The 25,560-nt window shown below is 53.6% G+C and overlaps 1 protein-coding gene across 7 annotated transcripts in view; it reads left to right on the top strand.

Moving 5' to 3' along the window:
* CRAMP1 (cramped chromatin regulator homolog 1) overlaps positions 1-25,560 on the top strand; it is a 62,307-nt gene that overhangs the window by 24,850 nt on the left and 11,897 nt on the right. For all 7 annotated transcript variants that reach the window (XM_032144679.2, XM_058433841.1, XM_058433844.1 and 4 more), the window contains exons 5-11: positions 531-614; positions 3,832-3,880; positions 15,747-15,832; positions 16,263-16,386; positions 18,440-18,521; positions 19,099-20,214; positions 23,416-23,593. In XM_032144679.2, coding sequence (XP_032000570.1) covers positions 531-614; positions 3,832-3,880; positions 15,747-15,832; positions 16,263-16,386; positions 18,440-18,521; positions 19,099-20,214; positions 23,416-23,593 — 1,719 coding nt within the window. The remainder of the gene's footprint in view (positions 1-530; positions 615-3,831; positions 3,881-15,746; positions 15,833-16,262; positions 16,387-18,439; positions 18,522-19,098; positions 20,215-23,415; positions 23,594-25,560) is intronic.

The raw sequence follows: 25,560 nt of genomic DNA, 5'->3' as shown, positions 1-25,560 counted from the left end.
AGAAAAGAAAAAAAAACAAACAAACAGGGCCCCTTACTGAGGAAGGAGAATGGGCCTCAGGCAGGGGTGAGCACCTGTCCTTGGCTCCTCCTCCCGCCTGGGCCCGGGCTGTGCAGATCCACTGTCCGGGAGGGCACAGGCGAGGCAGGAAGGCAGCATCCAGGTTGCAGGGCTGCTGGCCTCACCTGTGTGCAGAGATGGATGACAGGTTTAGTGCTGGCCACATCCGCCGCCTCCACGAGTACCAGCTGTTCTGAGTGTTGTGTTTTCTCCTCCAGGGGACGTTTCCTCTGCCTATCGGGGTAAATTTCTAACCCCCTGCTTTGGTTTAACTTTTTATTTTGAAAGTCGCAGACACAGCACCGTGTTCTATACACTCTGCCCAGTGTCTCCTGTGGTTGACAGCTTGCATGACCAAGGTACAGGGAGGAGATCCAAGACACCACGTGAGCCCGACGTGGGTCTCACGCCCGAGCCAGGCAGCGCCTCCCGTTCCCCTCTCTAAAGCCGCCTTCTCTTCTGTCTCTCAGTGTTCTCTCGAGGCCTGAAGAAGTCATCCCAGGAACTGTATGGCCTGATCTGCTATGGCGAGCTGCGCAAGAAGATCGGGGGCTGTGAGTACGCTGCCTGTGGGGTTGCCCACGGCTCCTCCTGTCCTTGTCACCTTTAGGCTTTAGTGCGCAGAGTTGTTTCTATTTTCCCTCTAACTTTTATCTTGAAAAAATGTTAATAGAAGAGGTGAAGAATATGATGGCGGCCGTGCTCTTTAGCTTAGATGGACCCGTTGCTGACGTTGGCTACATTTGCTCTCTTTCTCCATGCACGTGTACACATGCTCGCATGCACACATGTGTTCACATGCTCTGCATTCCACTCGACTATAAGATGTCACGCCACAGCCCAGAATACCTCCACCGGCATCACCTCAGAGCACATTTCTCCTGTATAGCCTTGATACCATGGTCACACCTAGACTTTTAGCATTTACCAAACAGGTGTAGTGATCTTACCTGATTTCCTGCCCATATTCACATTTTCTAAAACATCCCAAAATATCAGTCAGGGCTTCTGTCGAGGGCCGTTGCCCCGCATGTGACTGTGGAGTGTCCCTTGGGTGTCTTTGACTTGGAGCAGCCGCACTGCCTGGGCTTCTGAGACATTGCGACGCACCCAGGCCTTCCTCACGCAAGGCCTTGCTTGGATTTGCTCCGATCGTCTCCTCGGGAGCAGATTCCCTTTAGACATTTTTGACACGACCTCTAGGTAGGGACATTGTAGCCTTACCAGGCGCTTGTGCCCAGCGCCCCTCAGCCCTGCCTCTTCTGCCTGACTTCATAGAAGACAGCATGCCTGGGCCGTCCAGTGGGCACTGTAGGGGATCCCCCCTCTTCAGTGGGATACCGCACGACCACGCCAGCTAGCATGTCACAGCTAGCTCAGGGCGGGTGGTGGGGCTGAGAGGACAGATACGGAGCAGTCGCCCTGTCTGTGCCAGGCCTGCGCCACACTCTGACCCCTTGCTGCCCCTCCATGCCTTGCTGTGTCCTGCGGGGTGGCTGCTGCAATCTAGTGTGGCGTTTGTGTGTGGGAGGCCCTGCCCTCCTGCGCTTCCCCACTGGCTCTGTCCCCTGTGGGCCCAGCCACTCCTTCTCGTCCCTCCTCCAGCCTGCCTGTCCCAGCCTGCACTCATGTCTGTGGGCCTCGTGTCCCGGCTCCTCATGCCTGTTCCTGCCGCCTCTCATCTGCCCTTTCTCAGCCTCAGGAAGCATCCCAGGCCCCAAGTTTATGCCACAGCTCTCCCAGCTCTCATCTTCCCCAGATAAAGGAAAACCCCATCTTGACCACGTGTTCCCACTCCTTGTTTCCTGGTCCTTTTGCACCACTACTGTTCTGGTTTCCTCCCTAGAAGTTTCTGGGAGGTGGAAGGTGTCTGGGTTCTTGGCATTTCAAACAAAGAATTGGACAAAATGCACAAACAAAGCAAGGGAAGAATGAAGCAACAAAAGCAGAGATTTATTGAAAACCAAAGTACACGCCACAGGGTGGGAGTGGGCCCGGACGTAGGGGCTCCAGAGCCCTTTTACAGAAGTTTCTGGGGTTTAAATACCCTCTAGAGGTTTCCCATTGGCTGCTTGGTGTACACCCTATGTAAATGAAGTAGTGGCCCGCAATCAGAGGCTGGAGTGAAGTTACAAAGGTTACACTCTATGCAAGCATCTGATTGGTTATGGAAAACAACCAATCAGAAGCTAAACTGGTTACAAAGTTAAACTTCTTTGCAAAGGACGACTTGGCCCCAGTCTTGGGGAAGACTTTTTCAAACCTAGCAGAAGCAACCAATCAGGCTGAAATGAAGTTACAAAGTTACGCTCCTATGTTAAATGTCTGGTTGCTTTCTGCTTTCTGCAACCAATCAGAGATACTTTCAATTTCCCATCTGCCATGAAGAAAGAAGGGGGGGAGGGGTGCAAAGGGAGTAGCATATCTGGTCGTTTTGTTACTTAGGTGTGGAAAGTTGGGGTTTTCCTTTTGATTTAGTTCTAGGAAGTCAGCGTGAATTGGCCTCAGGTTCCCTACCTCTAGACCCTATTCTCCTGCCTCATGAGGATGCTCAAGTTTGATGAAAATAAATGACTCGGTTGCTGAGTGAGGGGCACACTGCACCCAGGCTTCCAACCCTTCATCCGGGAGCAGGCGAGGTGGGGCACGGTGACCCTGTGGCATGCCATTCCTGGCCGGTTTCCGCAACCGGTTCCTTTCTTGGTGCCTCGCCTGGTGATGAGAGCCCTTTCTGGTGCTTTTCATTCCTTCCTGAAGTTCTGTTTCCATCTGGCTTTTGTTTCCTTTCTTTCTGAAAAACCTCCTGTATTTTTTTGCATGCAGTTGTGCCGGCTGTGAATTCTTAGTTATTATTAATCTGAAACTTCTGTATTTCATCTTCATTCTTAAAAGATGTATTTGCTGGATAGAGAATTCTGATCTGACGGGTTCATTCTTTCATCACATTGACACCGTTGTCTGCTGCCTCTTGGCCTGTGCTGCTCTGATGAGAGGGGTCAGTGGTCATCTATGTCCTCATTTCTCCGTGCGAGGTGCATTGTCTGTCTCTGGCTGCTTTGACAATTTTGTCTTTGGTTTTGGTTTTCAGCCTGGTAATTTGTGGAGTTTTTTTCCCCCAAAACATGCAGAAGAATTCAAAGAATTTTACAGTGAACACCCAAGTACCCACCACCTAGTTTCTCCCGTTAACGTACTGTAGTTGCATTTTTGCACATCTTGAAGATAGTGAAGAGTCCCGAGCAGGTCACAGGAAATGGGGCGTCTGCTCCAGGAAACTCAGAGGGTGTCGGAGTCTTCATTCTGCGGACCCTGGGTGCCCTGGGGGTTCCACACTGTGGGCCGGAGGGTCAACACCGGACACTGTCAGTACGAGCCCGGGAGGAAGTGTGTGCGGGCAGGTGTGGTGCCTGCAGGAAGCAGCTGTTGAGCCATGCAGATAGGGATGAGTGGAAGGCCGGCGCTGGGGGACCTAGGAGGGAGCTCTTGGGAGGACAGATCACCTGGGCAGAGGCTGGGTAGTGGGCCTGTCTGAGGAGGGGGCCAGGCAGGGGCGTGCCAGCCTTTCAGGTGAGCGGAGACGACCAGGGCAGCTGACCCAAAGGTGTGACTTTGAGGGAGGGGCTGCAGCTACTGTAGGGCTTTTATTCCAGAGGAGCTCTAATATTCGGTAATGGGGTTTGAGTCTATATTGAGCAGAATTGTATGGGAATCTTCAGTGGCTTTGCTCCTAACTACATCATGGTCTCATTTATTTATTTTTTCCATTTAAAGGTATGGATGACAAGAATGCAACAAAGCTGAATGAACTCATTCAGGTTGGGTAAGTCCCAGTTTCCATGTAAAACATCACTTCTCTGGGTATTTTGTGTTTATTCTCTAAAATAAAGAACCTGAAATGCTCAGTGAGGACCTTCCGAGTTAAAACTTCATAACCTCTCAGTTACGTGTTCAGTCCCAACAAAAGGTGCTTGGTCCAGGGAGTGGTGACTGTGCCCGGAGCCTGTGCCTGCCCCGGGGAGGGAAGGAAGTGCCCTCTCTGGCCTCCTCCTTCCCGAGGGTCTCTGGCTGGGCCTTGTGGTCTCAACGCAGCCCTCAGGGCCCTACTTTTTGTGCTTCTTTTCCTCCACCTTTGTGTGTGCTGTGGGGCTGGTCCCCGGCTTCTAGGGCCTCTCCTTTCCATTGCATTTTTGTCGTGTCCTGGGCCACTTCTGACAGCTTCCCTGCCTTCTTGTGCCCCGGATGCTTCTGTCTCCGACTGGCCACTCTCCTCCCCTCACACCCGTGACTCCCAGAGGGCACGTGCTCTCCTGGCCACACAAACACCCGGGCCTCTGGTGGTCCAATCGACATCTGCCCAGTTGCTGCTGTTGGGCTGCACTCCAGGGCAGGGCCCCACCACCCTACTCGACAGCCTGGGGGTTCCCTGCTCTACAGCTTGGGGGGGTCCCCACTCTGCAGCCTGGGGGTTCCCACTGCACAGCCTGGTGGGGTTCTGTGCATGTGCATTTCTCACCTGGTGTGGGTCCTCATTGGTAGCCATCCCATCTTACATCTGTCCCGCCCACTGACCACACCAGAGCTATCCCGGCAGTCTGGCTGACTGCTCCCAGTTCACTGAACCCCAGATATTGGGTCTGCACAACCGGCCCCGATCCTTGTGGGTGTGTCACCCGCACCCCAGAGCCCTGCCCTTGCAGCCACTCCTCAGCAGTCCTTACCCATCTCTCTTCCGTCCATAGCACTTCACCCTTGGACCTCTGGTTGCTTTTCGCCTTGGCCCTTCTCCCCCAGGCTTGTGTCTGATGACCTGGGAACCCTCCCTGCCCCAGTGGGAGCAGTGCCTGCTGGGCCAGCACAGGCCTTCCCTCCAGTCCCAGCACAGCAGGTGTCAGGCATGATTCCCAGGCTCTGTGTGAGCTGCCATCAGCCTGCAGCCCACGACTGTAACTGGGTGACCACAGCCACCAGAAAGTGCAGCTTGCCCCAACACTGAACAGACTTCCCAGAGTGGGTCTGGGGTACAGCCAGGGGCTGCCGGCCATAGGGAGGGTGTTGACTGCCTTGCCCAGGCGCCCCTCCCAGCTTCAGAGCCCTGCTTCCTTCCCACCCTCGCTCCTGCTCTACCTCTTTCAGGCAGTATCTGGCTTATCCTGAGCAGCACTGGGCACATTGGAGGAACCGTCTTGAGAAGGCCCAAGATCCAGGGCTTCCTTGGTTTCTGATGTCACCTGACCAGTAGGCAAGGGGCTGTCCCATGAGGGAAAACACTGCCCCAGGATCCAGACTTGGGGCAAATCTTACTTCACCTTTTGTTTCATTTCCTCCATGATTCATGGAATGAAGCCAGAGTTCTGGACTCTGCTTTATGCTTGAGGGCAGTGTACGGAGTGGCCTGTCCGACGTGTGTTCCTTTTGCCAAAACACAGATGTGCTGCTCAGCAGGGGCGTGGTGGGCATCTGCAGTGCCATCCGCAGGAGAACTTATTTAAGAAATAGATTACTTCTGATGACACGGGCACAGGGAGTTCCCAGGGACTGGAGACACTTGACAAACAAATGCAGGTAGTAGCTTTGCGGAGGTCTTGGGCCTTTAAAAAAAATGAAGGAAGGAAAAGAGAAGGAAATGGTTACAAAGGGTATTCTAGGGACAACTGGGGGGCTTTGATTATGGGCTGTGTGATAGAGTGTAGTCTCCCGAGTGATGACGGGGTTGTGGCTTGTAGGACTAGAGGTGCTCGCTAAAGTGTGCAGAGCGGAAGTGCCTTCTGGTATAAAGAACCCTCAGGTTGGTCGGGCGCGGTGGCTCACGCCTGAAATCCCAGCACTTTGGGAGGCCAAGGAGGGTGGATCATAAGGTCAGGAATTCAAAACCAGCATGGCCAACATGGTGAAACCCCGTTTCTGCTAAAAATACAAAAATTAGCTGGGTGTGGTGGTGCATGCCTGTAATCCCAGCTACTTGGGAGGCTGAGGCAGGAGAATCACTTGAACCCAAGAGGCGGAGGTTGCAGTGAGCCAAGATCGCTTCACTGCGCTCCAGCCTGGGTGACGGAGGAACACTTTGTCTAGGAGAAAGAAAAAAAAAAAACCCTCAGGTGGTTCTGCCGAGGGAAGGGCAAGAAGCAGGCATGGGCCTGGGCCATGTCTGTCCTCAGTAGCATGTGTGGCAGCGCCCCTCCAGCCTCGTCCTCCCAGGCAGCAGGTGCGTGGACAGCGGCATTGAAATGCGTCATGAGCTTATGCAGCATGCTTGGTGCCATTTACAGTCGTGCCATCTGCCACTCTGAGAACCAAATGAAGAGGGAGCCTGGCGTGGGTCCCCAGCTCCTCCAGGCCGCATGTTGGGCATGTTGGCCAGAAGGCAGCATGGCTGAGTGTCGGCTGTCATCCTGTGCTGTGCTCCCACAGTGGAGGGGCTCTGAGATGACTGAGTGTGGGCCTAGGCGGTGGGCCTGTCAGCAGGATGGCAAGATTGATTGCCCTTTTTCTTTTTTTTTTTGAGACAGAGTCTCGCTCTGTCGCCCAGGCTGGAGTGCAGTGGCGCAATATCGGGTCACTGCAAGCTCCGCCTCCCGGGTTCACGCCATTCTCCTGCCTCAGCCTCTCCGAGTAGCTGGGACTACAGGCACCCGCCACCATGCCCAGCTAATTTTTTTTTGTATTTTTTAGTAGAGACGGGGTTTCACTGTGTTAGCCAGGATGGCCTCGATCTCCTGACCTCGTGATCCGCCCGCCTCGGCCTCCCAAAGTGCTGGGATTACAAGCGTGAGCCACCGCGCCCGGCCCCCCTTTTTCTTAAAGAAGCTAGTGTCGAGGTAGCTCACCTGGCTACCAGCTTGTCTGGAAAAGACTGGGCAGGTGGCAAAAGAAAGGGTGAGCTCAGGTGTGGGCGCTGATGGAGAATTTGCCCGTGTAGCCAAGGATTTTGGCAAACGGCAGGTGAAGGCAGTGCTGACTCCTGGACCGAGTGCTGGGTGAGGCCCCAGCGAGAGTGGGGGCCTGCACTAAGGGACCTGGTCATGCTCACCTGACTCTCTGGGCCCCAGCCTCACCTGTCGTGTTGTCGTCCTCCAGAGGGGTATGAGACACGGAGAAAAGGTTTGGAACAGCATGGTACCAGCAAGGAAAGATTTCTGTCTGCACCCACGGAGAGATCTGAGGCAGAAGGGCTGCTAATTAGTGTGTTCATTGGTTCTAGAAATGTCTGGGTGCCTGTGTGTGTCTGGCACACGAATGGGTGCTGGTTATGCAGCAGTGACAGCTGTGGTGTGGCAGCTGATGCGTGTCCATTGAGCGGGTCACCTTAGCGTGTGGTGTAGACATGTACAGTAACTGGGGATGGAAGTTATCATGAAATTGACGTGGCAGGTGGGTGCAGGTGGGTGCAGACATGGCAACTGGCAGGAAGGGAACCTGCCTGGGGCATCTAGGGAAGGCTTTTCCAAGGTGGTGGCCAAGGTCTTAAAGAAAGAAGCAATCAGGGGCCACACAAAGAGTTGGGGAATCACCTGGCCCAGGGAAAGGAAGGTGGGAAGGAGGAACTGGGTCATGGAAGCCTCAGGAGGGGAGGGGAGAGGAAGAGTGCAGAGCTGAGGCTGGAGGGCTGGGCCAGTCCCGGCTCTGAGCACAGGAGGGTTTGCAGCAGGAGAGCCTCTCGTTCTGGGTAAAACTGTGCCTCGTTCCCTGTGGAGAGGAGATGGGGATGCTGTTGGAGGTGGTGCCGTGTGGTGTGTACATTCTTTTTCTTTCTTTACTTTTTTAAATAGAGGCGGGGTTTCGCCATGTTGCCCAGGCAGGTCTCAAACTCCTGGGGTCAAGTGATCCTCCCACCTCAGCCTCCCAAAGCACTGATGTTACAGGCATGATCCTCCGCACCTGACCCATTTTTTGCTTTAATATTTTAACTTTCGTTCTTTTTTTTTGCTTTTTGTCATGCAGTTATAGAAGTTTGTTTTGAAACGTTTTAGTTTTTAGAGCAGTTTTAAGTTTACAGAAAAATTGTGTACAGAACTACGCCCCTCCCCTGCCCCACACATGATTTGCCCTGTTATTAACACTTTGTTGGTTTATTTTGTTTTGTTTTGTTTGAGATGGAGTCTTGCTCTGTTGCCCAGGCTGGAGTGCACTGGCACGATCTTGGCTCACTGCAAACTCCGCCTCCCAGGTTTAAGCGATTCTCGTGCCTCAGCTTCCCAACTAGCTGGGATTATAGGCGCCCACCACCACGCCCGGCTAATTTTTTATATTTTTAGTAGAGACGGAGTTTCACCATGTTGGCCAGGCTGGTCTTGAACTCTCGACCTCAGGTTATCCTCCCACCTTGGCCTCTCAAAGTGCTGGGATTACAGGTGTAATTAACACTTTGCATTCGTGTGGTCCTTTTATCACAACTCATGAACTTTCCTTGACCCTTCTTCATCACTCAGAGTCTGTAGTTTACTTACAGGCCCACTCAGTGGTGTGCTTTCTGTGGCTTTGGACAGATGGGTAATGACATGTGCCCACCCTTCTGTCGTCACACGGGGGCAGTTCACTGCCCTGAACACCCTGTGCTCTGCCTGTTGCTTCCTAGTGCCCCCAGAAGCCACTGGTCTCACTCTCTCTAGCTGCACCACAGCAGCCACTGGCCTCCCACTCTGTCTAGCTGCACCTTTCCCAGAGTGTCGTCATCACATTGGAATCATCCTGGGCTTGGTTTTGTAGATTGGCCTCTTCACTTATAGTCCTAGAAGTTTTCACAAATTCGTAGAGTTGTGTAGCTGCCACCACTGTCAAGATATGGAACACTGCCAGCAACCCCCAAGTCCCCTTCTGTCCCTCCCCCACACCTTGCCCCAGGCACCCTTTGCGCCACTCTCCGTTCCCTGTAATTTTGCCTTTTCCAGAAAGCCATCTAAAGGGAATTGTGGTGTACAGCCTTCTGAGATGGGTGTCCCCACTCAGCAGTATACCCTCGAGACTCTTCTGTGTTGACTTGTGGGTCTACAGCTTATACTTTCACCTGCTGAGTCATGTTCCACGGTGTCGACATGCTGCACTCTGTTATCCCTTCCGAGTGGAAGGACCCAGGGCTGTTTGCAGTGTTTTAGTGTTGATGAAGAAGTGCCCAGGCTTTGCCTCCAGGTTTTTGTGTGAGTATGGTTTTTGGTCCCCAGGAGGAGGAGGTGGGAGTGTGTGTTTGGCTTTACATGGAGCTGCCAGACTCTTCCAAGGGAGTTGCAGTTGCTTCCCACACTCCCCAGCACTCGGCGCGTTCGGGGTGTTTGTCTTTCTAAAGGCACCCTAGTAGGTGTGGAGTGGCATCATGCTGTGGTTTTGATGCGTTTCCCTGATGACTCATGACGCCGAATGTCTTTCTCGTGCTTATTTGCTGTGTGTCTTTGATGAAGTGCCTGTTCATATCTTGTGCCTGTTTTCTTCTTCCTGAGTTTAGAGAATTCTTTGTATACTGTAGACACAAGTCTTCTGTCGGATACTCCATCTGCAAATACTTTCTCCTAGAGCGTGGCCTGTCTTTTCGTTCCCTTACTGTCTTGCACAGAGTGAAAGTCCTTTGCTTTGATGAAGTCAAGTCCGTCCCTGTTTTCTTCTATGGTTTATGCTTTTAATATGACATCTAAGAACTCTTTGCCTAACCCAAGGTCACAGAGATATGCCCCTGTGTTTTCTTCTGGAAGTTTTCTAGTTTTACATTTAAATCCATGATCTGCTTTGAATTAACTTTTGTGTACCATGTGAAGTTTAGGTGGAGCTTTGCTTTTTGCCTGTGGGTGTCAAGGTGCGCCATCTGAAAGGACTGTCTCTCCTCCACTGAGTGGCCTTTGCATCCTTGTCAAACATCAGTTGACTGTACCGTGTGGGTCCATTCTGGACCTTCTGTTCTGTCAACTTTTGTGACCATTCTTTGACCAGCAGACGTTTGTATTTACGATCAAACAGGGAAACCTGTCAAGGTGAGAGATTGGAAAAATGACTGAAGTGCCAGTGGGAGGCTACCCCTGGATTTCAGCCCAAAAGCGATTGGGGTGTTTGACTTGCTGCCGCCCCTACCTCTCATGCAGACCTGTTTCGATTAACTGTGAATCTTCTTTTGGTTTTAGAATTGTAAAATTAAATTAAAGACTAAATGAATTGAAGAAAGCTCTAAACTAAAGCGAAAGCTTACTACGTTGTTCACAGACCCAGAGGCATAAGTTTATCACATACTTATTAGATTTATCAAGTGGCTTTGCAGAGAAGAAAATAAATCTATCAGAAACAAAAGCCGGGCTCCCATATACATAGAGGAATTACTCTGTTTTCGATTCAGAAATGCTATTCTATTCTGCAATGATACTTCTATTCTGAAATGCTATTCACCTAGGCGTGGTGGCTCACGTCTGTAATCCCAGCACTTTGGGAGGCCGAGGCGGGTGGATCACTTGAGGCCAGGAGTTTGAGACCAGCCTGGCCAACATGGTGAAATCCCGTCTGTATTAAAAATACAAAATTAGCCGGGTGTATGGTGGTGTATGCCTGTAGTCCCACCTACTCGGGAGGCTGAGGCATGAGAATCGCCTAAGGCCCTGGATTGGGAGGCAGAGGTTTTAGTGAGCCAAGATGGCACCACTGCACTCCAGCCTGGGCGACAGAGTGAGACTCTGCCTTTAAAAAAAAAAAAAGTGTCCAGGCGCGGTGGCTCATGCTTGTAATCCCAGCACTTTTGGAGGCCGAGGCGGGCAGATCACGTGGTCAGGAGATCGAGACCACGGTGAAACCCCGTCTCTACTAAAAATACAAAAAAATTCGCCGGGCGTGGTGGCGGGTGCCTGTAGTCCCAGCTACTTGGAGAGGCTGAGGCAGGAGAATGGCGTGAACCCGGGAGGCGGAACTTGCAGTGAGCCGAGATCGTGCCACTGCACTCCAGCCTGGGTGACAGAGCGAGACTCTGTCTCAAAAAAAAAAAAAAAAAAAAGCTACTCATGGAGGGGTGTAAATAGAACCTCTGTCTGAGGGCTCACTTAGAGGTCAGCTTGTGATTCTTCTATAGACAGCACCTCTTAAACCCCTGTGCCGGGCCTGTCTGGGAAGTCTTAGCCTGTCTTACAGCTTCCAGGCTGATGCGAGGGTGGGGAGGTATGGACCACGTCCCAGAACTGTGACCAGGCCTAAGGGTCCTCCTGGCTTTCGCACTTTAACATGGCTTTTCATCTTGTTCAGTGCCACAGCCTCAAGTCGGTCGTAGAACTTCCATTTGAGAGAAAAAGACGGAGGATTATAATCTTAGAATGGTTCCATATGAATGCAGAAGGGTGCACTTAGTTTTATTGAAGGAAAAAAAGGAAGTCACAAAATAGCAGTTTAACGGAAAATGTGATTATTGAAAACACAGGTGCCACATGACACAGCTCTGCCAGCTGTTTAAATCTTGCCTACCACTGTTTTGGGGCAGATGGAATAAAAAACGGTGAGCGGAAACGTCCATTTGTTTCCAGAGCACTTCATTGGAGGAGATTATTTTAGAATTGACTCGAGCCGGGTACAGTGGCTCACGCCTGTAATCCCAGCACTTTGGGAGGCTGCGGCTGGCGAATCACTTGAGGTCAGGAGTTCCAGCCTGGCCAACATGGAGAAACCCTGTCTCTATTAAAAATACAAAAAATTAGCCAGGGGTGTTGGTGGGCACCTGTAGTCCCAGCAACTTGGGAGGCTGTGGCAGGAGGATCACTTGAGCCCGGGAGGTGGAGCTTGCAGTGAGCCGAGATTGTACCACTGCACTCCAGGCTGGGCAACACAGTGAGACTCCGTCTCAAAAAAAAAAAAAAAAAAGAATTGACGCCATGCTCCATGCTTCCATGCTTAATGACTGCTTTTGACCAATGTTTCCCCTGGTTCCTTCTGCTGCAGACCTACTCTGACATCATTAATGTTCATAAAACTGCTGTGGCACTTATCTGTGTATTTCAGCTGGGTTAAGGTGGTTTAAGAATTTTGTCTCAGGCCAGGAGCGGTGGCTCACGCCTGTAATCCCAGCATTTTGGGAGGCCGAGGCGGGCAGATCACGAGGTCAGGAGATCGAGACCATCCTGGCTAACGCGGTGAAACCCCGTCTCTACTAAAAATACAAAAAATTATCCGTGCGTGGTGGCGGGCGCCTGTAGTCCCAGCTACTCCGCAGGCTGAGGTAGGAGAATGGCGTGAACCCGGGAGGCGGAGCTTGCAGTGAGTCGAGGTCATGCCACTGCACTGCAGCCTGGGCGACAGAGCAAGACTCCATGTCAAAAAAAAAAAAAAGAAGAATTTTGTCTCAGTAGAATATGTTGTTCTCTGGGGACTCATCCTCTCTAAATTATCCCTCAAGACAAAATCTGTACAGACAGAAAGTGGGTGAGGGCATGGAAGCTTTTTTTCTACCGTCTTCTTGACTCTTTGGTTAGGCTTTCCAAGGCTCAGCTCTGTCCTTTGGTATCCTGTGTTTGATTCCCAGCATAGAAGGCACTCAGTCAGTAGTTGGGTGGGTGGACAGACGGACACGTGAGTGGATGGATGGATGGACACATGAGTGGGTAGGTATAGGCACGGTCAATGGATAGATAGAAGAGTAGCTGCCATGCACGAGGGATTGTTGAGCTTTCCATAGCTACTGAAACCCAGCTGCTGCTCCTGCCCTTCTGCCAGTTGGGACGTCAGTGTTTGTTTGGCCTTATTATTATTATTTTTTTTTTTGAGACGGAGTCTCACTCTGTTGCCCAGGCTGGAGTGAAGTGGTGCCATCTCAGCTCACTGCAAGCTCCGCTTCCTGGGTTCACACCATTCTCCTGCCTCAGCCTCCCGAGTAACTGGGACTATAGGCGCCCGCCACCACGCCCGGCTAATTTTTTATATTTTTAGTAGAGACGGGGTTTCACCGTGTTAGCCAGGATGGTCTCAATCTCCTGACCTCGTGATCTGCCCGCCTCGGCCTCCCAAAGAGCTGAGCCTACGATAGTAGGCATGAGCCACTATTTTTTTTTTTTTGAGATGGAGTTTCACTCTTGTTGCCCAGGCTGGAGTGCAGTGGCACAATCTCAGCTCACTACAACCTCGGCCTCCTGGGTTCAAGTGATTCTCCTGTCTCAGCCTCCCGAGTAGCTGGGATTACAGGTGCATGCCACCACGCCCGGCTAATTTTTGTATTTTTAGTAGAGACAGAGTTTTGTCATATTGGTCAGGCTGGTCTCCAACTCCTGACCTCAGCTGATCTGCCCACCTTGGCCTCCCAAAGTGCTGAGATTACAGGCATGAGCCACCGTACCCGGCTTGTTTGGCCCTAGACACTTGATTAAAGCCTTAGGTTTTTGGGGTGATGGTAAAATCTGTGTGGGGTATTGAGACTGCATAATGCTGAAATTAGAGCTAGGACCCTTTTAAAAGGAAGGGGATTGCAGCTTTGTTTACTGGGATATGGAGATTGTGGTGTCACCCTTTTTTCCTGTCTGAGGTTGCCAGAACTGGCCGTCTCTGTCAGACGCCCTCAGCAGAGGCTGCTTTTCAGCCAAACTGCGGGAGTCATCTGGAGAGTCCCTCCCACGCAGCACTCGCTTCAGACTCTTGTTCACATTTTGATCTCTAATTTTGGTCAGCATTGTATTGGAATAAGATTTTTTTAAAACTATACAAGTAATGCATAAATATAAGTCTTAAGCAATTTTCTAACAATTCATAGATAAAATATAAGACCCTCTTCACCACCCCATCCTGCTCATCTCATCAAAGCTAACCACTTACAGTCATTTCATGTGTGTCTTTCTGAATTTTTTTCTAGTGAATTTACATAAGTAAGTGTACAGGTACAAATATAGATACATACAGAGATGAATATGTATTTTTTACGCATCCTTAGAATCACGCTGTATGTGTTCTGTAGCTTTTTTCATAGACTGTTTCTTAGAAATTGAATAGCAACAGCAAATATAGAAGCAGCAACTCTCCTACCTGATGTGTGCAACTGGGAGTTGGTGAATTGCTAAAATTGGTTAAGGCAGAAAGCCGTAAAAACAAGATACACGTGCCCTGAGCGTTTTGTAAAACACAAGCCTGTCGTCATTCACCAGCCAGTGGGCCGCTGCCCAGAGCCATGTCTTGACTGGAGTCCATTCCTTGGAATTCAAGTTGGTTTTTCTCTCAGATCAGAAACTCCTCACAGGGAGGTCACATAGAGGTGGACTGAGAAGTCACAGAGGTAGACTGAGCTCACACAGAGGTCATGGAGAGGTGGATTGAGGTGACACAGGTCACGGAGAAGTGGACTGAGGGGTCACAGAGAGGAGGACTCAGAGGTCACAGGTCATGGAAAGGTGGATTGAGGTCACACAGAGGTCATGGAGAAGTGGACTGAGAGGTCACAGAGAGGAGGACTCAGAGGTCACAGGTCATGGAAAGGTGGATTGAGGTCACAGAGGTCACGAAAAGGTGGACTGAGAGGTCACAGAGGTCACGGAGAGGTGGACTGAAGTCACACAGAGGTCATGAAAAGGTGGACTCAGAGGTCACAGAGGTGGACTGAGGTTACACAGAGGTCACAACAAAGTGGACTGAGGTCACGGAGAGGTGGACTGAGGTCACACACAGGTTATGGAGAGGTCGACTGAGAGGTCGCACAGAGGTCATCTAGAGGTGGATTTAGGTCACACACGGGTCACGGAAAGATGGACTGAGAGGTCACAGAGGTCACGGAGAGGTGGACTGAGGTCAGAGGTCACCTAGAGGTGAGTTGAGGTCATACAGAGGTCACGTTGAGGTGGACTGAGGTCACACAGAGGTCATCTAGCGGTGGATTGAGGTCACACAGAGTTCACGGAGAGGTGGGCTGAGGTCACACAGAGGTCATTGGGAGGTGGACTGGGAGGTCACCTAGAGGTGGATTGAGGTCACACAGAGGTCACAGAAAGGTGGACTGAGGTCAGGAGAGGTGGACTGAGGTCACACAGGTCACCTAGAGGTGGATTGAGGTCACACAGAGGTCACAGAGAGGTGGACTGAGGTCACACAGGTCACAGAGGAGTGGACTGAGAGGTCACCTAGAGGTGGATTGAGGTCACACAGAGGTCACAGGTGGACTGAGGTCACACAGGTCATCTGGAGATGGATTGAGGTCACATGGAGGTCACGGGGAGGTGAACTGAGGTCACACAGGTCATGTAGAGGTGGATTGAGGTCATACAGAGGTCATGGGGAGGTGGACTGAGGTCACAGGTCATGTAGAGGTGGATTTAGGTCACACAGAGGTCACGGGGAGGTGGACTGAGAGGTCATGAGGAGGACTGAGAGCTTCTGCTGTGAGGGCCCAAAGCGGGAGGACTGCACAGAGCTGGGGCAGTGGAGAGAAGGGTGGCCATCTGAGGGGACCCCAGGACAGTGGCTTTTCCAGGCCTGGGACATCAGCTTGTGCCAAGCCAGTCACCAAGGCAGGAGGGCACAGCACATTTTCTGTAAACAGCAGGTGTCCCTTGGAGTGTGAGGTGTGGTCAGGAAAGTAGCAGGATGTGCAGAGTCACCACTTCTTGTTTGTCACTGTGTCCTCCCACTGTCCTACGCGGGCTCGAGAGGCTGGGGTGGATGCTTGGCCAGGCCCCACCTGGCCTGGCTCAGCGCCTCTCCGTGTGCTGGCCCTTCTGTCCTTCTGTTCACTCACAGGCCTCAGCGTTCCTTCAAAACTCTTTTCCCAGGGCCACCACTGTGCGTTACAAAGGGCGGAACCTGCGGATCAAAGCGCCCATGTGCCGGGCCCTGAAGAAGCTGTGCGATCCGGATGGTAGGTGAATGGCGGTGCCCGTGGTGTCCATTCAATGACAGGCAGGCTGAGCTACAGGGTTGCCGCCACAGTTGCTTTGTGTCTGACCCTGCTTAATCCCAGGGCTGCACACGGACCACTCTTGAACTTGAAATGTTCCCTTCGTCCACTCAGTCAAGTTGAGCTCAGAGCCGTGACAGCAGTCAGCAGAGTGGTCAGAGGTTGTCAGGATTGAGTCTCCTACGGCCTCTCTGGACCAGTCTGTGGCCTTTGCAAGCCCCTGAGCAGCCACATTGGAGTTTGTTCTTCGCTGGGGTTTCTCTGCTCTCCTTGCCTCTGTTTGCAAGGCCGTCTGCTCACAGCTGATTTCACTGGTTTTTCTGACCAAGCCCTTGGTTTTCTACCTTAAGGTTGGTCTGCACTAAACTTTCATGGTTTCTCTGCGTTGCAGGCTTGAGTGATGAAGAGGACCAGAAGCCAGTGCGCCTGCCTCTGAAAGTCCCTATAGAGCTGCAGCCACGGAACAACCACGCCTGGGCCCGCGTGCAGAGCCTTGCCCAGAACCCACGCCTCAGGTAACATGGCCTTTGGCACGCAGCGGGGTCCCAACTGTTTGAGCAGGACTGGAAGCAACGTGTGTGAGTTTCCCTCAAGGAAATTCCAAGAGAAGCAGGTCCACCCCATGCTCTGTCATCACAGGAGGACGCAGCAGTGTGGAGGCGACTGGAGTCCAGGGAGCACTGGGCTGCAGTCCTGTACCTGGGCAGCGATCGCCCAGCCAGTGTTCAGGCCATGGAGGGGATGTCGCAGTCAGAAGAGGAGCTGCAGAGCCTTCCTCTCGTCCCCCAATAAGGCCCATAAAGTTCCTCTCCCACCCGCTTCTTGGAGACGTGTGGCTCACATATGCACAAGGCGCCACCGTGGAAATGGACCCTTTTCCATTTGTACATTTTAAAAAATGAGGTGATCGGGTGCAGAGGCTCACGCCTATAATCCCAGCACTTTGGGAGGCCGAGGCGGATGGATCATGAGGTCAGGAGATCGAGACCTTCCTGGCTAACACCATGAAAGCCCATCTCTACTAAAAATAAAAAAAAAAAATTAGCCGGGCAGGGTGGCGGGCACCTGTAGTCCCAGCTACTTGGGAGGCTGAGGCAGGAGAATGACGTGAACCCAGGAGGTGGAGCTTGTGGTGAGCTGAGATCGCGCCAGGGCACTCCAGCCTGGGCGATAGAGCAAGACTGTCTGAAAAACAAAGAAACAAAAAAAAATTGAGGTGACCAGGTGTGGAGGCTCACGCCTGTAATCCCAGCACTTTGGGAGGCCAAGGTGGGTGGATCACAAGGTCAGGAGTTTGAGACCAGCCTGGCCAAGATGGTGAAACCCCGTCTCTACTAAAAATACAAAAAAAATTAGCCGGGCACGGTGGCGGGTGCCTGTAATTCCAGCTACTCGGGAGGCTGAGGCAGGAGAATCGCTTGAACGTGGAAGGCAGAAGTTGCAGTGAGCCAAGATCGTGCCCCCTGCACTGCAGGCTGGGCGACAGAGCAAGACTCCATCTCAAAAAAAAAAAAAAAAAAAAAAATGAGGTAGAATTCACATGTCATAAAATGAACTTAGCCTTTTTTTCTTTTTTCTTTTTTTTATTTCTGAGATGGAGTCTTGCTCTGTGGCTCAGGCTGGAGTGCAGATGGCACAGTCTTGGCTCACTGCAACCTCCGTCTCCCACGTTCAGGCGATTCTCCTGCCTCAGCCTCCCGAGTAGCTGGGATTATAGGCGCCCACCACCACACCTGCCTAATTTTTGTATTTTTAGTAGAGACAGGGTTTCACCATGTTGGCCAGGCTGGTCTCGAACTTCTGACCTCAGGTGATTCTCCTGCCTCGGCCTCCCGAAGTGCTGGGATTACAGGTGTGCGCCCCTATGCCCGGTGAATTTAGCCATTTTTAAGTGTATAGTTCAGTGGCATTTAACACAAATCACAGTGTGCTATGGCCACCACCTCTGTCCAGCTCCAGAACATTTTCATCACGCTAGAAGAGGCCCCGTGCACCTTAGCACTCACTCCTCGATTCTCACCCTCCCACAGCCGCTGGCACCTCCCAGTCCTGTTTGTGTCTCAGTGGACTTGCCTACTCTGAATGTTTCGTAGAAATGGAATCACACTCAGAGGCCTCTGGGCCTGGCATCTTTCACTGGGCGTGATGCTTTCGAGGTTCACCCATCATAGCGCGTCAGTACTTCATTCCTTCTGCTCGTGTACTTCTTCCTCAGAATGTATTAACACTGTCCAGGCCCGCCCTTCCTGAAGCCAAAAGGAGCTCGTAGACTAGGCAGAGGCTGTGCGCCAGCGTCCACGCCCTGGCGGAGACCTTTTGCTGGCAAAGAATTCTTGGGATCTCTGTGTTGTTTTCTTTAGCTCTGTGTCAATCTCTGGCCATCACAGCTGGAAGGGCGGGTTTTTAGCCACAGGAGCCAAGGGCCCTGCGGACGCCCGCTCTTGGGTGCCTCTCCGGAGGTCCCTTGTCTCTTTTGGCACCCTCCTGCTGTAAGCAGCCTCGCGACTCTTCAGATGGTTTCCTCCCTGTTCTGCGAACCTCACTTCCTCCTGTCTGTCGTCTCCATAGGATGATCGTGGAGCTACATCGAAAGGTCTCCAGCCTCATCGAATTCTTGAAGCAGAAGTGGGCACTCCACGAGGTGCGAGTTGTATCCTTTTCCAGCTAAAGCAAACCGTCCAGCCTGCGCTGCCTCCGCTGCCCGGAGATGGACCACGCCTCCCTGTGCCTGTCATCGTCATGGTCCCCGTGGGCAGAACAGCCGTGCCGTGACATGGTGTACGTCTGGAACCATAACCCGGAGCCCCTTATTCCCTGGGTGTGGAGCCCCCTCTGTGGCCTTGCAGTGCTAGAACTCAGTCACAGCGAGCTCTCCACGATGTCAGTGGCCTGTGTCTGGCCCACGGGGTGTGGCCAAAGCATTCTTGCCAGCAGGTTGAGCAAAATGACCAAGGGTCAGCCCAGCCTTCTTCACATCCATGGCTGGCTCCCGGCCCTGCCCGCTCCCCACAGAGGCTTGGTGCGTGTCAGGTGTGAATTTCCTGAAGGTACTAAGTGCCCAGGTCAGCATTGTTGGGTAGTGGTGTGAGGAAAGCCCTGGGTTGGGGGCGTGATTTATACCCTGGAGGATGCCAGTGGGGAGCATGGCTCGTGTCTGTACCTGTGTGCCTGGTAAGCATCCCGACCTCAGTGCCAGTCAGCGTGGGCCTTCCTTGACGGGCACTCAGCGGAAGACACTCGAGGAGCGGCAGCTGCAGGACTCATGCTCCGCACCAACGCAGGAGAAGGTGACACTGCACTTGTTCCCAGGCGAGAACTGTACACTGACGCCGCTGCCGGGCGTGGCTCGCGTGGTGCACTCCAAGGCCTTCTGCACAGTGCACTGGCAGGAGGGCGGCCGGTGCAAGCAGAGTGCCAAGGACGCCCACGTGCTGCCCCCAGCCCAGATCCTGGGCATCCAGAGTGGGCAGGGCACGGCTCGGGGCCAGGTGAAATGCCCGCGGAGCGGAGCCGAGGGCAAGGGTGTGGGGCGGCCCCCTCCCGCGGCTGACGCCTCGCAGAGCTCCGGAGAGAGTTCCCCCGAAAGCGCCCCTGGGGAGGGGGCTGCCCTAAGCTTGAGCAGCCCAGACGCTCCTGATGGGCCTCCTCCCAGGCACCAGGACACCGGGCCATGTCTTGAGAAGACCCCTGCAGAAGGCAGGGACAGTCCCACCCGGGAGCCAGGGGCCTTGCCGTGTGCCTGTGGCCAGCTCCCAGACCTGGAGGACGAGCTCTCGCTCCTAGACCCCTTGCCCCGCTACCTGAAGTCCTGTCAGGACCTCATTGTCCCCGAGCAGTGCCGCTGTGCGGACACACGGCCTGGGAGCGAGCAGCCCCCTCCGGGTGGGGCGGCCTCGCCAGAGGTGCTGGCTCCTGTCAGCAAGGAGTCTGCTGACCTTGCTCCCACTGGCCCATCCCCAAGGCCCGGCCCCGGGCTCCTGCTGGATGTTTGCACTAAAGACTTGGCAGATGCACCTGCAGAGGAGCTCCAGGAGAAGGGGAGCCCCGTGGAGCCTCCGCCGCCTCAGGGACAGCCTGCTACCAGGCCCCCGAAGGAGGTCCCCGCCAGCCGGCTGGCTCAGCAGCTCCGTGAGGAGGGCTGGAACCTGCAGACCTCCGAAAGCCTCACGCTAGCCGAAGTCTACCTCATGATGGGCAAGCCCAGCAAGCTGCAGCTGGAGTACGACTGGCTGGGGCCCAGCCGCCAGGACCCCCGCCCCGGCTGCCCGCCCACCGCCCTCCACAAGCAGCGCCTCCTCAGCTGCCTCCTGAAGCTCATTTCTACCGAGGTCAACCCCAAGCTGGTGAGTGGGTTGGAGCCCAGCCCCTCTGGTGGCCCAAGGGAAGCCAAGCCCAGCCTTGGAGGGCTCCCTGCTGGGTAGCTAGGGCCAGCGTGGTTGGGGTCCAGATGAGAGAGACAGGGTCCTGTGGCAGGGGGCCAGGAGCCTGCAGGACCTCAAGGAAGGGGGAGAGGCAGGGACCCAAATGATCCAGGAGACAGAGGCTCTCCGCAGGACACATCCCTCTCCCTCGAGGAGGGATCCTCGGGCACTTGATGAGTGTCCCCACTTACGTGCACGGCTCCAGAAGTGCAGTGATGAGTGGCCTGGGTGCTCTCTTCTGTGTGGGGCGTGCAAGAAGACAGCCAACAGGCAGGCAGTACCTTGTGAGCCTCCTCGTGTTCCTGGGAGTCTGCCAAGCCCAATCATGCAGCTGAAGGGACAGTGTGCACAGGACCGAGGATGACAGAGTGAGGCCTGGAGCCGAGCTAGCCTTCTGGCTTATCTAATCATTCTTAACGGGTTTCCACAGAGAGAATGATGGGTGTAGTTCTTGCTCTGGAAAGACCATCCCAGCTGCTGTGCAGATGTGGCAAAGTCAGAGGCTGTCACAGAAGAGCAGGGATGTGGTGCTGCAGCAGAATATTGGAGCTGGAGACCAGACAGGACGGTCCCTGCCGTGTGTGGGTGGTCCCTGAGCCTAGGGAAGGTTCCCTTACCACAGGGAGGCCAGTTGGTGGAGCCAACAGATGGGGTGCAGAAGGCACTGTTGCTGGGAGTAATCCTACCCCACAGCCCCAAGTACGATAGGATCTCTGGGTGCAAGAGAGCAAGGTCCCACGGCAGATCCATCCTGAAATGGCATGGTTAGGGGCTGGCGAGCTGCTGGACATGAGCGAGGGGCTCAAAGGATGAGCTGGGCAGGAGCTTCAGGTCACTGTGGACCCCTTAGCGCCGCTGTTTCATGGTCAGAATGTGTGTGAGGCTCACATGTCCCTGTGCTGGGGGGACTTGGGACTCGGGCGCTCATGAGCCCCCACACACCCGCTGCTCCACACAGGCCGTCTTACAGCTTCTGAGTGATGCTGACTTCTGCCTGCATTCCCCACACCTCCTGCTGGTTTTCCGCTCCCGCCCCCAACCCGTGCAGGGCTTGCCCTGGAGAGTTGGTCCATCAGCAGGTGGCAGGAACGTGCACATTTGCCTGGGGAGCATCAAGGGGGCTGGAGGAAAGAAAGTTCTTGGCCGGGCGCAGTGGCTCACGCTTGTAATCCCAGTACTTTGGGAGGCCAAGGCGGGCGGATCACAAGGTCAGGAGATCGAGACCACGGTGAAACCCCGTCTCTACTAAAAATACCAAAAAATTAGCCGGGCGTGGTGGCGGGCGCATGTAGTCCCAGCTACTCGGAGAGGCTGAGGCAGGAGAATGGCGTGAACCCGGGAGGCGGAGCTTGCAGTGAGCCGAGATGGTGCCACTGCACTCCAGCCTGGGTGACAGAGCGAGACTCCGTCTCAAAAAAAAAAAAAAAAAGAAAGTTCTTGCAGGGGTGATGGAGACTGAGCCCGACCCTCAGGCACCTCTGAGGCCAAGCCTGAGGGTGAAAGTGGCTCGGGGGTAGTGTAGGGGGGACACCAGGGTGAGTAAGCAGGGACCAGAAAGACAGTGTCTTTAGAAGGCTTTTCAGGTTTGGCTTTTGGTGGGCTCATGGGAGGGGCTGAGGAGAGACATGGCGCCTGTGTTTGGGTGCCCCAGGGAAGGGGCCAGGGTAGGCTCCTGAGAGGGCAGGCAGCAGTTCTGGGACACAGAGCAGGTAGGAATCTCACATGGAAAGGCATCCCCATCCCCTGGGAGCTAGTTAGGGATGCTGACTTGGAGTGGGCCTGGCAGACTGGACAGACAGACAGGTGCCTGATGCAGCTCAGGTGTGGGGCCACCTGGCCCTGTGCTGTCTCTTGCCTGGTGGAGCTGTGAGAAGCACCCCAAAAGGCCTGAGCCCCAGAGATCAGGAGATGCCAGAGGCTGCTGAGCCACTGTTGCAGGTGGAAGGAGCAGCATAGGAAGGGTCATGAGGTGGGAGGGGTCCTGGGGAAAGCCTGGGGTATGGAGCTAGGGCCTGAAGGCTCTGAGTGGGCAGACGGGCAGGGCTGTGCTGAGAGTACAGGGTGGAGGGCTTCTTAGTCCATAGGGAGGTTGCCCTGGGTGGGGTGTGTGGGGTGTTCAGGAGAGCGAGGAGAAGGAAGAGAGCCAAGAGGCTGGGGTGCTGGCCGAGTCTTCCCAGCGGTGGTGGTGTTTCTGTGGTGAGCCCGGCAGGGACCCCAGGACTTGGCAGCAGGCTCTGCAGGCTGTGGCGTGGTCCTGAACATCCCCTGGGGTTGGGCTCCATGGGCCTGCACACCCCCCAAAGTTGGGCTTCATCCCTGCAGAGTGCTCTTCATCTGTGCTTGTGTCTGATTCTAGAAAGTCGACCTGTATTTCCTTCCTCTGACTCACAAGCAGAGAGGCTGCTGCAGTCTCATGTTGACTTTTTAATATAGTTTTGAGCTCTTGACACTTGTCACTTGCCATCAGGCACCTCTTCCCACAGCCCATGCTGGCACTGCGGGCTGGTCCCCTCCCTCTCACCTCTGCTGTAGCACGTGGAAAGGCACTTGCGAGGAAGGGAGTGGTTTTCATTACTTACCTGACCAGTGGCTTTGATTGATTGATTGATCGATTGATTTTTTTCTTATTTTTTTGAAACGGAGTCTTGCTCTGTCGCCCAGGCTGGAGTGTAGTGGCGCGATCTCGGCTCACTGCAAGCTCCACCTCCTGGGTTCACACCATTCTGCCTCAGCCTCTGGAGTAGCTGGGACTACAGGCGCCCGCCACCGCGCCCGCCACCACGCCCGGCTAATTTTTTGTATTTTTAGTAGAGACGGCGTTTCACTGTGTTAGCCAGGATGGTCTCGATCTCCTGACCTCGTGATCCGCTCGTTTCGGCCTCCCAAAGTGCTGGGATTACAGGCGTGAGCCACCGCACCTGGCCGACCAGTCACTTTTAAAACTGGCAAGCTGCCGAGCGACTCTGGGGACACCGAGGTTGGGCATCTATGGCCCTGGCCTTTGCCATCGTGACACTGTGCTCTCTGAGCTTGATGATTTTCTCGTGCCTCCTACTCCAGGGCATGCAAGAGCCGTTTCTCATGTGCTGAGTTTGGACGTTGTTTGGCCCATTTCTGTCCTAGGCTCTGGAAGCAAACACGGTCTCTACAGCCTCGGTGAGGCCCGCCCAGGAGGAGCAGTCGATGACGCCCCCAGGGAAGGTAGTGACCGTCAGCTCTCGCAGCCCCCGCTGCCCTCGGAACCAGGCCTCCCTCCGCAGCAGCAAGACCTTCCCGCCCAGCTCTGCACCCTGCTCCTCAGGTGAGGCTGTGGCAGCCACACTCCCTGTGCCTCGGCTGCCCTGATGGCATCTCAGGCTTCAGGGGCCGTGCTGAAGCTGAGGGCACAGGTGTGCCTGAGGCCAGACCCCACTGTCCAGCTCGCCACGATCCAGCCGACAGGGTGAAGGTGCAGAATCACGCCTCCTCATTGGGAGGGCAATGCCAGGGCTTGTCGCGAAGGACTTTGGGGTCCCAGGGTGCAGAAGCTGGCGAGAAGCCGGCCTTTGCCAGTCTGGTCACTTTGGGTCTGCTTCATGGAGCCAGCAAAAGCCTCGCTAATGTGCCGAGTTGGTGGTTCAAAGTCCCTGAGAAGGTTTTTTTTTTTTTCTGTTGTTCTTTACATGTAAAACCTCAAAATAGAGAATCCTTCAGTTAAAGGAGGTGCCAGCAGGTTAACACAAGTCCCGGAAAGGATGATGGAGCAATCTGCAAGTCCACAGTGTACCCCAGCTGCGTATAGGAAATAATTTAAATTCAGGGATCATAAATTGTGTTCCTGGTACATAAAACCTCAAGACAAGCATGAACAGTTTCCCAAGGCATCAGTTTCACTTGCTTTCAACCCATAGTATTTTTAGAATAAAGCAGATTATCATGGTTAGAATGGTGAATTTTTAAGTGTAAAAATGGTGAGTTTTAGACTGAGCACAGTGGCTGATGCCTGTAATCCCAGCACTTTGGGAGGCCGAGGCCGGTGGATCACCTGAGGTCAGGAGTTCCATACCAGCCTGGCCAACATGGCGAAACCCTGTCTCTAGTAGAAATACAAAAAATTAGCCGGGCTGGGCGCGGTGGCTCACGCTTGTAATCTCAGCACTTTGGGAGGCTGAGGCGGGCGGATCACGAGGTCAGGAAATTGAGACCACGGTGAAACCCTGTCTCTACTAAAAATACAAAAATATTAGCCAGGCGTGGTGGCGGGCACCTGTAGTCCCAGCTACTCGGAGAGGCTGAGGCAGGAGAATGGTGTGAACCCGGGAGGCAGAGCTTGCAGTGAGCCGAGATTGTGCCACTGCACTCCAGCCTGGGCAACAGAGCGAGACTCTGTCTCAAAAAAAAAAAAAAATATATTAGCCGGACGTGGTGATGCGTGCCTGTTAATCCCAGCTACTCTGGAGGCTGAGGCAGGAGAATCACTTGAACCCGGAAGGCGGAGGTTGCAGTAAGCCAAGGTCGCGCCACTGCACTCCAGTTCGGGCGACGGAGCAAGACTCCATCTCAAAAAAAAAAAAATGAATGAGTTTTCAAGGTAAAATAAGGCCTGGAACAGTGGCCCATGCCTATAATCCCAGCACCGTGGGAGACCAAGGCAAGAGGATCACTTGAGGCCAGCCTGGGCAACATAGCAAGACCCCATCTCTACAAAATATAAAAATAAAAAAAGTAGTTGAATGTTACGGCTCATACCTGTGGTCCCAGGTACTCAGGAGGCTGAGGTGGTAGGATCGCTTGAACCCAGGAGTTCAAGGCCGCACTCAGCCGTGACTGCCACTGCACTCCAGCCTGCGTGACAGAGGGGGCCAGGTGAGAGGTCCTGGCCTCCTGGGTGACAGAGGGGCCAGGTGAGGGGTCCTGTGAGAGGGGGCCATTCCCTACTATGAATGAATTTTTTTTTTTTTTTTTGGAGATGGAGTCTCGCTCTGTCGCCCACGCTGGAGTGCAGTGGCGTGATCTCAGCTCACTGCAACCTCCACGTCCTGGGTTCAAGCGATTCTCCTGCTTCAGCCACCTGAGTAGTTGGGATTACAGGCATGTGCCACCATGCTCGGCTAATTTTTGTTTTTAGTGGAGACAGGGTTTCGCTATGTTGGCCAGGCTGGCCTACCATGAATTCTCAGAGTGATTTATAGCAGCACTGACAATGATGAAAACATTTAGCAGGATCCCACAATACTAACTCTCAAATATTTCCTGTTCTTTTACCTCTGGGTCTGTTTTCTAAAAACT

Source organism: Hylobates moloch, unplaced genomic scaffold (assembly GCF_009828535.3).
Source record: "Hylobates moloch isolate HMO894 unplaced genomic scaffold, HMol_V3 SCAFFOLD_23, whole genome shotgun sequence".
Classification (NCBI taxonomy): domain Eukaryota; kingdom Metazoa; phylum Chordata; class Mammalia; order Primates; family Hylobatidae; genus Hylobates; species Hylobates moloch.
Note: the sequence above shows the minus strand (reverse complement) of the source record. Positions and strands in the feature narration are given on the sequence as shown.